This window comes from Lipophrys pholis (genome assembly GCF_963383615.2).
Source record: "Lipophrys pholis genome assembly, chromosome: 11".
NCBI lineage: Eukaryota > Metazoa > Chordata > Actinopteri > Blenniiformes > Blenniidae > Lipophrys > Lipophrys pholis.
In genome coordinates this window covers 11,977,188-11,994,514 of record NC_137631.1, presented here as the reverse complement: position 1 = coordinate 11,994,514, position 17,327 = coordinate 11,977,188, and the positions used below count along the sequence as shown (strand labels likewise).

Here is a 17,327-nt window from a genome sequence, read left to right as displayed (position 1 = left end):
TGAAAAAAGTAGGCCAGGTCTGGGCCAGGCCTTTTGGAGTTTGCATGTTCTCTCTGTGTGATTTGGTAAAGATAATGTGGTCCACAGTGTGTGGTTGTCTATCGCTCTGTATTTGCTCTGTGATGGACTGTCTATGGCCAGGTTATCTAATCTAATCTAATCAAACTTTACTTATATAGCACTTTTTATACATTGATTGTGGCACAAAGTGCTTCACATACTTTAAAAAGAGAAATAAAACACACACACACACACACACACACACACACACACACACACACACACACACACACACACACACACACACACACACACACACACACACACACACACACACCACCAGGTTATATCCTGCCTTCACCCGTTGTTAGCTTGGATTGGCCCTGAACTGTATAAAGTGGTATATAGGACGGATTAATGGATGGATATATTATATTTACAATGAATTCAGTTCTACAAATGTGCCTTTTTATTAAATGATTACTAAGTTACACTTCACTGATTTTGCCTGATATCTCCTGCTGCTGAGCAGAAATGGGTAACTCAGGGCCCCTGTGAGGCAAATTCACAAGTAGTGGTCTCACAAAATATCAGTTAATCACTTCCTTACATCAGGGTGTCAAAAATTTTACTTCAAGCACATACAGCACAATTTTATCTTCAGTGGGCCAGACCAGTAAAATAGTGCCATAATAACCTTTACAATATTTCTTTGTCGTGGCACAGAGTATACAGGATGAGAATGTAAATATTTTCACAAAAACGAAATAAATACTACCCAAAATGACTACAACGTCAACATAAAACCTAATTTACTGAAACATTCTGCTGCAAAATACAGTGAAATTACTGAAAATCCTCTCCTATAGTTGCTGCATTATGCATATTTTTACAAACTCACCCTGGCAGCATGGTTTTGAGACTGGTTTGATAGCAACAAAGTATATCTTTCAAGGCAGCATCACTATCTCAGCTCAGGATGCAGCGTTCTGTTGTTTTCACGACTATTAAGACATTTATTATTATTTTTTTTTTAAACAGTTTTCTTTGACATTTTTATCATTTGCTTGGTGATTTTGGCCAGATGGTAGCATCTTGCAGGCTGACATTGGCCCATGGGCCTTATGTTTGACACCCCTGACTTATATGCTATTATATGTTATATGTTGAGATGCATACATGTTGAGTCAATGAGATGAATTGAAAGCGTTTAAGTTTGCCCTTTTTGTCATCCTTGCCATGCAAGGCGCTCAATGTATCCATTGGAAGAAGATTTAGGCTTCAGTGTCTTGCTCAAGGACACGTCGACATGTGGACAGATAGGGAATCAAACCTGCAACCTGACTTTGTCTCTTTTGCACTGCAATGAAATGTAAACAGAGATGTATTGTGATCACTGGATATTGTGAGGCTCTGCTCTCGGGGGTCATCTCCTCCTGTCACCCAGCTCCGGGTTTGGTTGCACCTTGTTGCCTTGGAGGTAATCGTCGCGTCGGGATTACGCACCTTTGACCTCCAGCACTGTCAACAGTAATCTGCTCGCTAGTTGACCAAATCCACCAGCAGCAGCACCCGGTTAGTCACATGACCGGCGTGCAGCGCTCCCTGCCTGCGTCTCCTCTGTGTTTGGCTTGTATTTCCGCGTTCACCCACGGAGCTGGACGAGCGTCCGCGGCCGCTCTTCTACTGTTGACGCTGCGGAGCCGCGTCGCCGTGCGGGGGGAAACGATCGCATCGCCCGGACCCACGCCGCCGCAGCACCATGCTCACGCGGGTGAAATCGGCCGTGGCCAATTTCATGGGGGGCATGATGGCTGGCGGCTCCAACGGAGACCATCCCGGCGGCTCGGACCTGCCGCTGAAATACCCGTACTGCAGACCCGAGTTCCTGGGACTGTCCCCGGACGAGATCGAGTGCTCGGCGGATCACATTGCGAGACCGATCCTCATCCTGAAGGAGACCCGGAGGCTGCCGTGGTCCACCGGCTACGCAGAGTGAGTAGCCCGCGCGCGTCCATCTTTTTCCTGCAGCATCCTTCCAGGAGAGACGCGTCCTTCCTGGACCACCGAGACCAGCTCACCGGGGCGTAAACACAAACACCTGCCTGCTTTTGTCTCCTTGCTCCGGCCTCCTTCGCGGAGATCACCGCCTCACAGTATCAACGCCGAGGAGATCAGCTCATAAAAATCCATGTTTATCCTCCGTCGAGGGAAAGGAGCAGAAGTGAGATTTAAGGTGCTTGTATTCGCACAGGGACGAGTGCACCTTCAGACAGGCTGGACAATGTTTACCACTCCACCTGTGTGAGTTCATCTGGCAGTCTCATTTTTATTTAGATCAAATTAGTTTTGATTGTTGCACACCATGAGTCTCAGTAGGATCCGGTGTAACCTACATAGGTGGAATTAACATATCATTGTTTTGCTTTTGTGCGTGTGGAGAGTAAACAGGATGTTGTTGATGTCCTGGTTTGTAGCTCCACAGTGGTTTTAGGTTTGGTACTTTATTAGGAGAGTTTGCATGGTCTCAAAGGTTTTCTTCCAGGTTCTCCAGTTTCCTCCCACAGTCCAGAAACATGTATAGAAGATAATTGATTACCCTAAATTGCCTCTAGGTGGGAATGTGAGTGTGTGTGTGTGTGGTTGCTTGTCTCTGGTGTGTTTGTCCTAGATGGACTGGAGCCCATAGTTAGCTGCGATTGGCTTCAGCATCCTGCGACCCTGAACAGGATAAAACAGTATAGAGGATTAATGGATGGTCTCTCTAAATCGCCCGTTGGTGTGAATGTGACCGTCTGTGTCTCTGTGATGGACTGAGACATGGCCAGGCTGTACTCTGCATTCTTAACTGGGACCGGCTCCACTGCACTGCCATCTCAAATAAGATAAAGCGGTATAAAGGATTTCAAAGCATGTAACATGAGAACCATTGTAAAATACATATGTAATGGCCCTCATTCAGTATTGAGCTTGAGTCAACCAATAAAAGTAACATAATTAAGGAACTGCTATTAAAATTGATTTATTTGTGAAAGAAGGATGTTGTCATCCTGTTGTTACTTCATAACCTATTAACAACCAAACTGTAGATCATTCATTGTATGAATAGTATTATATTTTATGGTTGGTCATATTTTAGGGTTGGAAATTGAGCCATCTTTTCACAGAGCTGAAACCACATTTCCCTACATTAGCATATTGTGAATGGCTTCTGGTATTAAAGGCCATAAAAACAGCTTGTTCTCAATGCACCACCGTGGCAGAACTGTTCTCTGGTGAGGTTGTAGACAGCCGTTGTGTGATTGGTCAGAAATGCGAAGTGGGTTTGGTGAATGGAAACGTCAATAAAAGACATTTCTGTTGCTGCAGTATGTATCTGGCCTGAGTATCTTGATTACACACCAATTGTTTGTTTTTATTCTATTCTCTGTTACAAAATGATGAGGAAACATCATGCATGATGGTGGTTAACACTCCTGAGTCATGGGTTCCGTTGTGGGCAGGGCTTCTCTGTGTAGAGTTTACATGTTCTTCCTCTCACAGTCCAGAAGTCCGATTGTTTGAAGATGTGTGTTTGTGTGGCTATACTGAATCGGATAAAGCAGTAGGGATGATGGATGGATGAATATCGTGGGAGGGAAAAAAGGCTTCCTGCTGATGTTCAGACTTTACCTGCTGCGGCGCCTCCCCGTGAAGCTTCCTGGCAAACCCCCCCTGAGAGGAGACCCTCCCAACACTTTGAAACTCTCTGGCGTGAAAAAACATTCCAACTCCCTGCAGCTGCGCAGGTGGGTTGTGTTTTAAAAGAACACGTTACAGAAAGCAGTTGGAGCAGCTGGTGGACTCACGACGGCCAAATCGTTGTGGTTGGTTAAAACAGTTTGTGAGAAGAAGAAAAAAAACATTGGCTGAACTTGAGAAAAAGCAGATTTGGTGAAATATTTTCTTTTGTTACACTAATTAATAGACGATGAAAGCAAATGCTTTCCGGATTTGCATGCTGCTGTGTTTGTCTTCAGGGCGAATCGATGCGGCGCTCGAACTATTCACATCAGTTCATTATGTGTTTCCATGTTTACTTCCGATGGGTTGCAACTCACAAACTATCAGACTAAAGTGATATCTTTCTACCTGAGATCATTTCTTCTGATGTTGTCCCACATACAGTTTCTAGGTCTGGTGGTTAGTGAGGTCTGTCGCTTCACTGCAGAGGTCACACTTCAGTCCTATAGACGATCCTCGAGCTGCACCGAGTGTGACAGGCAGGTTTAGTTTCCTGAACTCACAAGTTCACACAGGCGACTTGTGGTTACCCTTTTGAACATAAAGTCTGATGTCAAAAGTCTGTTACGATCGAGTTATTGCCTAATCGATGGCGTTGGATGGTGTTCATCCATCCTGCGGTGAAACCAGTTTGGATGTTCAAATCACACTTTGCATTAGGCTCAATTGAGCAGGAACAAAGAGAAGAGTAGAGTTTTCACTTTCACAGCGATTTAGAAAGTTTAGAAAGCACTCCCTTATATAATTAGTTAATCTAATTACTTCTATATGGATTTAGCTGTAGAATTCTAAGCTCTCGTGTGAAATTACAAGCACAATTGACCTTGAAAATTTAGGTTAAAAAAATCAAAACTGATATATTATGTTGGTTTACGTTTTATTATATAGTTGATATACATGCAAAAAAATCAAGTGTAAATCCTCTGACTTAATGTACGCAGATCATTCTATATGGTCCCTCCTTCCTCTCAATTGAAGAAATCCTGTGAATCTATAGGACTCGTGCACATCCTCCTTCATCCTTCCTCCTGCTAATCTGCCGTGAAAATTTTTTTAATCTCAAAGTAAAAGAATAGATAATAAAGAGATTCTATTTTTAGAACATTCATGTATGCACTGAATTTTAGTGACAGCGAATAACCCCACTTGTTATTGTGTCGTCGTCTATATTCATCAAAATCCCTCAGTTTAACTGGTTTTACCGAGTAAAAATCTGCAAATTTAAAATGGGACAAATAAATTCTACAGGGTCTCTTTAGTTCATAAATGGATGTGATACTTCTGTTATGTCTGTATGTGTGTGTGTTCGCTCAGCATCAGCCAGGACTGAGCTGTAGGGGGGATTTGTCAACAGCTGGCTGACCAGCAGGATTTTCTTCGTTGTTGTGAAATATCACGGCCTGAGGAGAAAACCTGAGCCCACATCGGAGATAACGACCATCACACTCACAATTACCAATTTTACACCACCGACTAAAACATTTTCTTGTTTCTCAGACAGTGAGGACCAATATCATTCTGATCATCATCATTTTTACATCAACCAAATAGCTTAAAGGTCAAATCTGATACTGTGTGCATTAGTGCTGCACGTTGCGTCGTAAACATGCGGAGAATGCATATTGCAAAAAGACTGAACTTTCTGTGCATTATACATTCATGCTCTGCTATTTCAAAATGACACGATTTTAAATCTGAAAGAAGAGTCAAATAAATCACACTTGATTCCATAATATCTACTGATTGACAGTCAAGGTAAGGGAAAGAGCACCGTTATTTGGAAGAAGAAATCTCAGTGCATGAAGAGATTAGTGTCATCTACTTATGTTTTTTGTATCAATTGCGACAACCTTATCACACATTACATCCTTAACCTAATGTCATGTATCCTTCACCATCTTCTCATGTTGCTCTCAGATTGTATATAGAGGAGTTATTTGGTTGTCGATCCATTCTGGCTGTTTAATTAACAATCTGAATGAAATGACAGATTTGAAGAGCATGACAAAATGTTTTGTAAAAAAAAACCCAGAGTCGACTCATGCAGGATGAGTTCCACAGCTCAGCTTTTCTCACTCCGCTCACAGACTTGTCCATGAGAAGGCCTCGCACGGCCTCTCCGGGGTTATCTCGGGTTATTCCGCTGCTCCCAGTGGAGACGTGATGAGCCGTCCCTCATGCACCATATCTGAGTGAGTGTGCTGTCTGGTCCAATGAGCGTGATCATTTGAATGGATCAGTGGGTATTGCTCACTCCAACTTGTGTCACCCACTTTTCTCCAGCTCGCTTGCACGTCTCCGTTTTTTGCTACATTTACTGCACCTTCTTCTCAGTCAGCGTGTTTTATCACTGTCTTCACTTTGTGGGGGCTTGAGGTTTTTATTAATTTGACTGAGAATCTAGGGCAGTGGTTCATTTGGAAGGCTTCTGTTTTTTTGGTCCACGAGCATTGGGCTTTACTATTTGGCGAGTCAGAGATTGTCGAGGCGGACCACAGGCTTTATTAGAATCTATTTGTGTTGACTTTAAAAGAGCAATGGTTTTAAAGGGTCATAAATCACCAAGAAACATTGCTGAGATATGTAACAATAAGAAGTATGGAATATCCTGCTCTTTTGTCATTGTAATGTACACGCTGCATGCAGAGAACAGAGATGATCTGCTATAGTTTGTGTTTCCTTTTAGATATTCTTTTGCTTAAATACATGCTCTGCAGGAAACATTTGAAGGTTATCAATATGAGACATTTTTAATTAATAGAAACATCATTCCAAAATAACAATTTGATAAAATCAAACATTATTTTGGTCTCACGGTGCTCCGTACTTACCTGAATAAACTGGGTCAGAATTGGAGAACGGTATCATGCGTCTATGTTGCACATGTGTACTTATAATATCTTAATTCCATAGTGTGCCATCGTGGTAAGATGAGGCTTACTGATATGCTAATTGGATGTGGAAGTGGGTTAATTTTCTCTGCAGTTAAGTGGAAATGTGCATTTATCAGATAAAGGGATGTGCAGTGACTCACAAGACTTGGCGGATGGATATCTGCAACAAAAGATACAATTCAATTATCCTCAACAGAGGCTGGTGTCGAGTGGCACCATCAAACAGCATAAAGCTCTATCAAAGGTGGAGAGAAACGGGTTTTTGTCTGACGCCTTGTGATTCTGAGACTCGAAGTCTCGACTCGAAGGTGGATGTGTAAAAAAACTGCAGACAGACCAATAGTGCCTGTCACAGCAAAGTCAGTTCTTGTTTACAGAAGCTTGCAGAAGTTCATTAAGGTTTGTTAGAGGCGCCTCATCAATGGCAAAGATCCAGTGTCGCCTTGCCTTTGATACTCGTCCCTTTTTCTCTCTATTTGGCCTCTCCGACCTTTGGCTTGTTGTCCGGGGAGACCAGTCTGGTAAACTTGTGTTGAGGGAACACGGAGAGGGTCGTGACAAAGCGTTCCCGCCCACTTCACCCTCTTTCTCACTGACCTGGTGCTGTTACCACTGCAACCTCAGTGGCCGCTCGATCAATATCCAATCAATGTGTGTGTCTGCAAGCTAAATGCTTGTGCAAAGCGTGTGTTTCGTCTGCAGGTCAGGAGGCGTTCGTACATGAAGGCGTACCGGTAAAATAAAGGTTTGACAACGTGAGGCAGGATGTGAAAGAAATTAAAGGGTGCAAGTTTGGGGGAGAAATACCACACTGTATGTTTACATTGGAGGGTTATAAACACGGTAGGTCTTTCCCTCATTGTGAAGAATTTCATGCTCGACTGGAGACACATGAGCACTACTTCAAACTTACAAAAGCCTCCCAGTGCTCAGTCACATGACGCGGCACATGTTCTTGCGTCGTTTCTGCTAAATCAACACAGCACATTGCTCTGAGGCTGGTAATCCCGTTTCAGGTCACACCACTTCTCCTTCCACAAAATTAGATTAACTACTGATCAGAAATGTGTTGCACATCCATAATCATCAGACTGGTGTGATCATCATCTTTTATGACGACTCTTAATTTTCTGTGGAAGAAACTGCAAGAGAAGGCAAGCATGCAAGTGTGAGAGGCAGAGATGAAGCAGTGCTGCGGGGATATACAGTAGAGCAAATACAAGTGTGCTCACAGAAACAAGTGGGAGTGGGGGGGGGGGTTGTTTGAAAATGTATTCCTCCAGGCTGGGGGTAATTATAAGATTTACGAAACTTTTATGTACAAAACATGAATACTGAATCAAAGGGAAGATAAAAGTTCATAATCCACTAAGGACAATACCGTCTTTCAATAGCTGTACTGAAGAGCTATAATTATCTGTGTTCGGTGCCTCCAGGTGATTTTTTATTTTTTTTTTGGTCTAGATCTTGGCTTCACTCAAAGGTGCTTTCAGTTGTTGCAACAGGGTGCCAATAAAGAACGATCCAGAGCGGATTAGTATTTTTAAAAATGTGGGCTGGAGTTTACTGTGTTTGTCCAGTTTAGCAGCAATCAAACTCAAACAGTAGATTTATTTTGAGTATCGCAACTAAATGGTCCATGAAACAGTTAAAACCAGAACCGATTCTTACAGCGTTTGTTAAAACAATGGTGGGAATGTCATATCTTGCTGTATCCAGGTTATCACAACTTTTCAAGCCAGCTTAAACAGCATGTACTCGTTCAGTACAGTTGTTTGTTGGCAAGCTCATTAGAAAACACAGAAACAGGTTTGATTTACAGGAACATTGTAACTTTATGCGTCCTGCCATAATGTAGCAGAGCTGAGTGCACGAGTCATTGAAACGGTCAAAGAACTTCTGTAAAAACAACGTTAAACCACTACTTGTGCAATAATGTCACAATGAACAAGGCCAACTTGAAAATGAAACTCGGCGAAGCTGCCCTGATTTTACCTTTGGCACAAAGAACTAAAGACGGGAGGTCTTTGATTATTTCCTCACTGAACACAGCTCAGACTTGTGAGCTCCGAGGCAGCAGGGAAGCAGCATTGGTTTTGGCACTAATTGTGTCACAGTGAAAAAAGAGTATAACAATCTAAATAACAGCAACTCCAATTTTTTTTATCAGTTGTTGTAGTGCAAAGAATTACGACTACTTTAATATATCTCATAAGATATAATGAATTATATTTTTACAAAACATGAATATCTTGAAATTACAAAGATTATAAAAGCATGGAATTTTTATTTCGTAGTGGAGATTTCTGCAAAAATAACTTGAAACTTGAAATTAAAATCTTGCATGTAAGTTCAATGTCATCCATTGTAATCTCCAGTGAAGAGACCAGAAACAGTCGTTGTAAAGAAAAAAATTATTTAATGCTGATTTTGGTGAACAAACAAACACAGCTTTGTAACCCCCCCCCCCCCCCAAAGGAATTTCTCGGGTCCCTCCAATAGGAGCCAAGATCCCGTGTTGGGACCCACTAACCAGGATTATTCTGCGAGTATTAACTACTTCTCTTTCACAACTTCCCGTATCATGTCAGCTGTAAGATTCCACACTGGAAGTTCCTCCTGATGCATTTCAACCAGTTTCAGATGCAGTTTCAAATGTTCCACCGAGGAAATACAGCAGACTACGTCTCTGACTAGATAATCGAGGTCGCTCTACTGTCTCAGACGTGAGGAGTTGATATGACGTAACTGAATGTGACAGTCCTGCTCTCGGACATGGCTCAGGCCGCAGGGCGTTCATGGCTGTTCCTCACACATCAGAGATGAAACGCTTGAAACCCCGACTGTTGGTAATGTTGTGATGTTCCAGGGTCAAGTGAAGGTCCCTCACACAGAGCTTTGGTCTCAGACACGCACAAATGAGGTTTGTGGTATTAAAGAAACGTTTTTCAAGCTTTTTTTTTTTTTCTTTCAAACTATTAACTAGGCACAGAACCTAGTCAAATAGTGGTATTGGATATTTGCAAGGACTAACAAGCTCAAAAGACTAAACATTTGATTAACCTTCTGAAAGATAAAAATAAATGACCTGACCTGTTCTGCAAGGTTCAAGTTAGACTAATGTTTACCCTCAAGGCAGAATCTTTTCCTTTTTTTTTTAACCTTCAATTATAACACAGCAGAAACATTAACAAACTAAGAAAAGCCGGACGATGTGACGTATTTCCTTCAGTGTCACCTATCCTCGCTCTGAAGTCACCTTAACGACCATCTCAATCAGATTTAAAGTTTTTATTCAGCCTGACATGCTGCTGGAAAACCTGCATCTGACAATTAAACTGAACACAGCCTAAATAGACTTCAAGCCATGCACACATTTTCTATACTGCTTAATCCAACTCGGGGTCATAGGGAGCTGGAGCCGATTCCCACTGGCAGTGGGTGAAGGCAGCATATACAGTACCCTGCAGCAAGATGCACACGTTATACACACCGAATAGAATAGAATAGAGTAGAATAGAATACTTGATTAATCCCAGAGGGAAATTCTTTAAAGCACAGAATAGAACACACAGAATAAATAGAAGAAAAAAAATCAAATAAGACTGGATAAAAATTGAATCAGTAATTTAGAATTTTAGTAAGCACAAGGCTTAACGGTGACTAATGTAACTACAGAAAGGATGAAAGTAAGAAAGACACAGCAAACACTATTTACAAGGAGGAGTTATAGAGTCTTATTGCCACAGGAATGAACAGTCTCCAGTGGAATGAGGTGACCAGGTGCTGCAGGTGACCAGGACATCATGGAGAGTAAGAAACATTGTTCTGGATGGACTTCCGTTGGGACCAGATCCTCCTCTCTGAGACCATTTGTGCAAGAGTCCATCTCCACCCCCACCACATCGCAAGCCTTTCTAATGAGTTTGTTGAGCCTGCTGTCAACCAACCCTCGGCCTGCTGTCCCAGCATGCAACAGCATGGAGGACAGCGCTCGCCACCACAGACTCACAGAACACCTTCAGCAGTGCGGCAGATGTTGCAGGACCTCAGCTTCCTCGAAACCTAGAGACGGCCTCTTCTTGTAAAAGGGCTCCAGTTTCTAACAATGTTATCCACAGTTGCTCTGTATTCAGTCTCATCGCCCCTGCTGATGCATCTAACTACTGCAGAGCCACCGTAAGACTCCTGGAGACGACAGGTGTCGGTGTAGCAGCTGAAGACGGTGGTGAAGACTCTACTGCACGGTCTTCAGCTGCTACACTATCGAGGGTGGAGAGAGAGGGAGAGAGAACAGTCCCCTGACGGGCCCCGGTGTAGCTGACTACTATTCCTATATCGTGGTCATAAATATCAAGAGCCTAAAGTCTTTCACTAAGATGCTTTTCTTGTTGTGACGTTCAGTCAGAAGTCACCAAGTTAACCTCCTTTAGTCTGTGCAGCTGCTTTCAGGAGTAGAAAAGTCTATTACTCGAGTAACTTGGCTACTGTGGTGTTTACATCTGCTTGTCTGCGTGCTTGAAAGAGAAGGTAGCACGAGGCGTGTGCAGTGTTGGTAACAAATGGAGAGTTTGTACTGCCGTTTTTGTACTTTCTCAAACCACAAAGCAATTTTTCTGTCAAAAATGCCAAAACATTAAAGTGAAGGGGAAAGCCTAAAACCTCGGCTCGCACCTGGAGAAAAGCATTAAGTCTTCCCCGAAACGAGGAAGATGTGTCAGGAGCATGATGAGGACTCCGCTATCAGTTTTGACAAGGTGGTTTTAATCCACGGGAATGTTTTTCTCGCAAATTAATTTTTTTCCTGATTTGGCTCTGGTACGGTGGCCCTCAGACATGTGGACTATACTCAGACTATATTCTGAAGCCAGTGCTGGCTTCACGGCGAGCTCCCATCACCTTACTTTACCTCGCCTCACATGGCCTCATGTTACCCAGCCGTCGGAAAGACAATCTTCAGTTTCTGTCTTGCGGTGCATCGGACGTCATCAGCCAGTGACCGCAGCAGAAACTGGACGTGTTTTTTTTTTTTTGCTTCTTCACACCTGGACTGGAAATTCTAAATCTGTCAAATGTTTGGCTGCTCTGCATTCTGAAGGAGCCGCCGTCTCACTCCTGCTGCAGATTTAGACTTAAACATGTTCAATTGCAGCCAATACATTTCTGTAGCATTCACGTTTTTGCCAGTTTTAACTGTCATGTAAAGTAACAGTGTAGGTCTTGAGATCTTTTTTTTTTTTTTTAAATCCCCAAATTTGAATGTGTTAATAATATTTAAGGAGAAGACAACAATATCAATCTGTTTGTGTAAATAGTCACTGTTTTTGTTATTTGGGCATAGGATAAAATTTAGTTTTTATTGATTCTGTCAGTTTGAAAATAAAGAAAATAAAAAAAATTAAAAATCTATAACTACACACACACATATGTATATATAAATATATATAACTAAATTGTCATTTGGGAGCTTTTCAGTTTCGATGTGCTATTATCAAATTTGATTGACCTCAGGATCTTTTCGTATTTATCACTTTCACTTCTTCTCCAAAATAGACCTCAGAGCGATGAGTGTTTTGTCGAAGAAACTCAAGAAAACATATAAACTATATAAATGTTTAAAAACAGAAACTACATAAATGTGTGATTGAAGATCTGCAGGCATACGGTCTGCTCTGAATCGCTAAGCAACACTGACTAAATGAGCAATGATTCACTCTTCAGCCAAATAATTATAATTATTAGAATTATCTCTGACTGCAGATCACTGACTAACCTGGACTTTGGGAGAAAAGAAATGGAAAAACTGCAAAAAAAACCCCAACAATTTAAATAGTGAAAAAAACCTGGTAAAGCAGTGTAAGATTTATTACGATATCCATGGTTGTAAATCCTAGTCTTTAAACGTTTTAAATACAACAGATACAGTTCTAAATAGTATGATGAGTTGTATTAGCCTCATTTTAAAGGACAAATTGATTTAAACTGCTCTTTTGGTCATGAAGGTTGCAGGCACAAGGAGCATTTTGAGTCGTAGATTCAGAATAATGTTTGGGAAGCTGTGTCACCAAATTGTGTGTCTTTTGTTTTTTTTTTCCAACTGTTTTGCTGTGAAACTATGAGGAGTGTGTTATTATAAGTTCTTAGTACAGGGAATTTTAGCCGGCAATTAGAGTCAATTCTGGAGGTCAGAAGTCTCCCCGTCAGTTTCCTCTCAGGTTTTATGAGCCGCTGTGTTTTCTCAGGTGAAGATGGGGGATATCTGCTCGGCTTGTTCACGAACCCAGGAGACTATTTATGTCGGCTCCTCCCTCACAAAGTAATCAGTACACCCTCTTTTATCAGCAAGTAGCCATGAAACGTCTTATTTACAAGGTACACAATTGGCTGCAAGTAGATTGTAGGCAGAAGCTTGTATTGAAAACCTTTTCAGAAGCTTTTTTAATAAATCTTCATCCTCACTATTTATTTTGCCTTCCCTGGTCTAATTTTATAATCTACTGATAATGTTGTTTTATTACGGAGTTTGTGGACCTCACGTCTCCTGCACTGGGGCTAAATGGAGATTGCCTGGAGTCTTGTTCGGCAACATGTGCTTGTCTCCGTCCACAGCAGTGCACCATCTGCCAGGTGTTATATAATGCAGTACTTACCTCTCCCTCTCATCCTGACGTGCCCGCGGCTCGGATCGAAATGTTTATCTAAGGTTTGTGTGGTCTGCCGTGGCTTTTTCACGTTGTCTCGCTTTAATTAGAATTTAAAGAAAAAAAACCTGCTTTTCAGGATTACCTTTTGGAGCTAAATAAATAACACTCAAATGAGTGATGGCACAGCTTCGGTTCCTTGCATTTGCAGCCATGTTAGGAACAAAAATCATTATTAACGATTCATGAAAGGTTTGGTTTGTGGCATTTAAAGCATAATCACTTAGTGGCCGAGTCGAATCAAACACGCAAATAGTTTCGTTTGAGATGAAAAGATGCACTTGAAGTGACGTGAGTGAAGTTGACAGGTAATGTCTTTTGAAGTAGTTCGTCCTTCACATCCCTCTGAGGCTTTCTTGAATCCATCCGTCCATCTCCCATCTGTACATGCTTCATCCAGAGTCGGCTCACAGGAGCCTGGAGCAGAGGCAGCGTACACTGGCAGGGCAACGGTTCATCATCGGGGCAGGAGACAGAGAGGAGGTCACCCACTGCTCCAATTCAGTCTCCAGACTCAAAACTCATATATATATATATATATATATATATATATATATATATATATATATATATATTCTACATTTTACTGAAAAAGAAGTGTATTATGCTACTTCTTTATTGGTGTGACTGTGAATTAGTTGGTTGCAGTTCAGTCACAGTGTTGCAAGTTCGATCTCCCATCTGTCTTGAAGTTGAAGTATCCCTGAACAAGACATCCAATCCCAAGTTGTTCCCAAAGGATGGACTGAGCGCCTAAAGAGGCGGCTGTCATCACTGTGTGATTTGTGAGTGTGTGTGTGAAGGTGATTAACAATGTCGCTTGCTTCAGGGACTAAAGAAACAGGGAAAACCTGCTGTGTAAGTGGCATCCATGCACATTTGTTCAGCTTATTCATACAATCTGAGGTATTCTCTTTCTTTACAATGTGACTATAAATGATAGACTATAGGAAGAAACTCCACACATGCACATGGAAAACATGCAATCTCTGCATAGGAAGTTCCCCCAAACGTTCTTGTTGTGTCCCACATTTAACCACTACACCACTGTGATTCTGAGTACTGTGTATATTTAGGTTTTACTTGTTCCTTTTGTCATTTATGTCACACTTCCTCTCTGATAAACCAAAAGAAAAGTGTCTGCTCATCATGTGAAAGTACCTCTGACTTCCCCTTGTTTCTGCCTCTGCTTTCCGGTTTTTGTTTTAGGGTAATCAACGCGGGAAAGAGCACGTTAAACGAGGACCAGGCCTGCTGTGAGGTTCTGGTGGTCAAGAGGCGTCCCTCAGGATGCTCCACCCCCAACCGAACGCCCACCACCCGCAGGCGGTCTTCCCTGCCTAACGGCGAGACCCTGGGCGCCCGGGAGAATCTGGTGAGTCTCGCGTGAGGGAAACCGTGCTCATGTTTTAACTCTTTACTGACTCTGTAGATACAGTACATTTCATGATGACGTGAAAGAAAGTCTTCACTAAAAATAAGTTGATGAAACTATCCCTCTTTTTAGAGGGACAAACTGAAGTTGATTTGAGAAGAGCGGTTTTCATAACAAACTAAACTCCCACTTTTCAGCCTGACATCAGTGATCCAGTCCAGGTACTGATCAGATTGAGTTCATTCCTCATATTGTCCCCGGGGCCTGGTAGATGGGACCCGCTGTCCTCTCGTCCTCTTGTTCTGTCCCCTCAGCAGTTTACCGGAGCGGAAAGCCTCTGCGTCCTTTACGCTTCACCATGGCCTTCGACAGCTCCTCTCACTCAAACTTTAAAATCCACCTTGTTTCCTTATGCAAGAACGTTTGAGGCTGATTCTTTGCTAAATAAAACTGTGCATGATCTCAGTATTAATGATACCTTTATTTTAATTACATTGAGAACCATGAAAATGCAATGTGACAGATGAAGTGAAATGTCAAATATGAAATGTAAAGATCTGCTTTCATTTTCATTCAGTTGTCAACAGCGGTGATTCGACCCTCTTAACAATTAAATCTCCTGACATGGTGGTTCATCCTGTCATTAAATATTCCACTTTGGAATTTCTGTAATTGTTTCACTGTTCTCTTAAAGCACCTTCAGTAATGTAATCCTGCTGCGACCATTTCCTCCCAGGCCAGCAGTACTTTGCCGAGGCCCTCCCAGAGCCTACAGCAAGCTCATGCAAGTATCTCATGACTCACTCCTGCAGCGATGGAACACCAATCGGAGTAGTCCAGAGCTCTTTGCTTGCTTCATACAATCTGCCTGTAGAATCTGCTTTCACTATATTTAGAAAATCGGCGCTTTAGTGTGTGCAGAACTATAGAACTGAAGCACAACAGTTTTCATGGCCTGCTTGCAGCGTCGACGTGAACTCGGTGTCTGGATTTGTGATCTTTGAGGCTTTGTCTCAGAGCATTGAGGTAAATTTGAACGTGTCGGGCGTAAAGCAGATTTTAGATCGCCGCTTTCAGGAGGCTGTAAGATCACAGAGTTACAGCTTTTTGTGAAGACGGCAAAGCAAAAGGTTTGAAATGAGTGATCCGGATCACAGGACAGTCTGTTTAAACATTATGCCAGAGGTGGGACTTTGTAGATCCCTACAAAGGACGGCGTACGCTGTGAGAAAATGTGCTGCGTCACACCGGATCCATTAAAACCTGCATTGATGCTGGAGCACACAATCACATCACAGCAGAGGAGGTTCATACAGTGGTGGATGTCTGACATCCTCGGAGGGATTTATGTTCAGATCAGATCACAGAACCAGCCGCTGCAGAAGTGTTTCCACTCGCCATGTCGCGCATTAGATCCAATAAGTCCAGAAAGGAGCTTTCACACAATTGCCGGTGTCAAACCCTGACTTCTGCATGACTCATTTCTCACAATTTAGCTTTGGAGAGCGCTGAAGTCGATCCATTGTGTTATCAACCCATTAAAGCAACCTGTAATGTAATAATTAGCAATGATTTGATAAAGCCAACATGTAATAATGTGCTGATATTGTAAAAACATATTTAAACCAATAATTTAACAACTTATTGCATTATTGAAGTAGCGTTTAAAAATATATAGCAAATTGTGAAAAATACAACCAATAATGTAACAATGCGACTGCATTTCTTTGAAATAAAATATATATTTTATTTTTTGCAGCTTTTGTGCAGTCTGCTTATAGTTTAATGGACGGCATAGTCTTTATGAAGATATATACTTTTGCACTGTCGTTAAATCATGGTAGTAAATAAAAGTTATTGTTGGCGACTTCTTATATTTTTGGCTTTATTACCTTTTAAATGTTCATTAACATCATGTTATTGGCAGGTATTATTGGTTGCTCCAACCCTTCGTGAGCCTTTATGAGCTCTTCTGAGGAAAATCACATTTTTTGTAACACACTACGGCAGTTCCATGCAGTGATCAGAATGAGACAACAGGATTGCAAATTCTTTTTTGAAGACCTCCAGTGAATATTTTAGCCTGTTTAGAAAGCTTTTCTTTTTTTTTTAACTTGAAGTTTTGAAATACATTTTGTTCAGTTTAAGGCTTTCCAATAGGTTTTTATTCCAAATTCTTCCCATTTCACTGAGGAGAAATATAATATATTATAGAAAAACGATAAAGGAAACTAACAATAGCCCTGGTGATGGATGTGACTGGGGTTTTTTGTTTTTTTTATGTCAAAATTGTTTAATAGCTCTAATTTAAAAATCTGATCTCTTATTAATTCATGAAGTACACTGTCATTTGCTCACCCAGACAACAAAAAGTTTGAAGACAGCAAAGTGACAAATGTTTTAATTATTCACTCACTTATTCAGTTTACTTCCTAGAAAATAAGCAATTGTGAACCTCATTAATTACTTGAATGGATCCCTGTGAGTGACAAGTCTTACAAAGTCTCTCTCCTGCTGAAGATGAAGTGAAAACACAACCGACTAACGTGCATCCGTGACGGATGACCGTGTCCT

At 41.7% G+C, this 17,327-nt stretch overlaps 1 protein-coding gene across 2 annotated transcripts in view; it reads left to right on the top strand.

Annotated features, from left to right (window-relative positions):
• Positions 1 to 1,357: 1,357 nt before the first annotated feature.
• The window catches only part of ppm1h (protein phosphatase, Mg2+/Mn2+ dependent, 1H), a 43,246-nt gene continuing 27,276 nt past the window's right edge, over positions 1,358 to 17,327 (top strand). The window contains exons 1-3 of one of the 2 annotated variants that reach the window (XM_080474338.1): positions 1,575 to 1,995; positions 14,588 to 14,753; positions 15,490 to 15,537. In XM_080474338.1, coding sequence (XP_080330464.1) covers positions 1,763 to 1,995; positions 14,588 to 14,753; positions 15,490 to 15,537 — 447 coding nt within the window. In that variant the 5' untranslated portion in view covers positions 1,575 to 1,762. Of the gene's footprint in view, positions 1,996 to 14,587; positions 14,754 to 15,489; positions 15,538 to 17,327 lie in introns of both variants that reach the window. The other variant, XM_080474339.1, reaches the window with a different exon arrangement.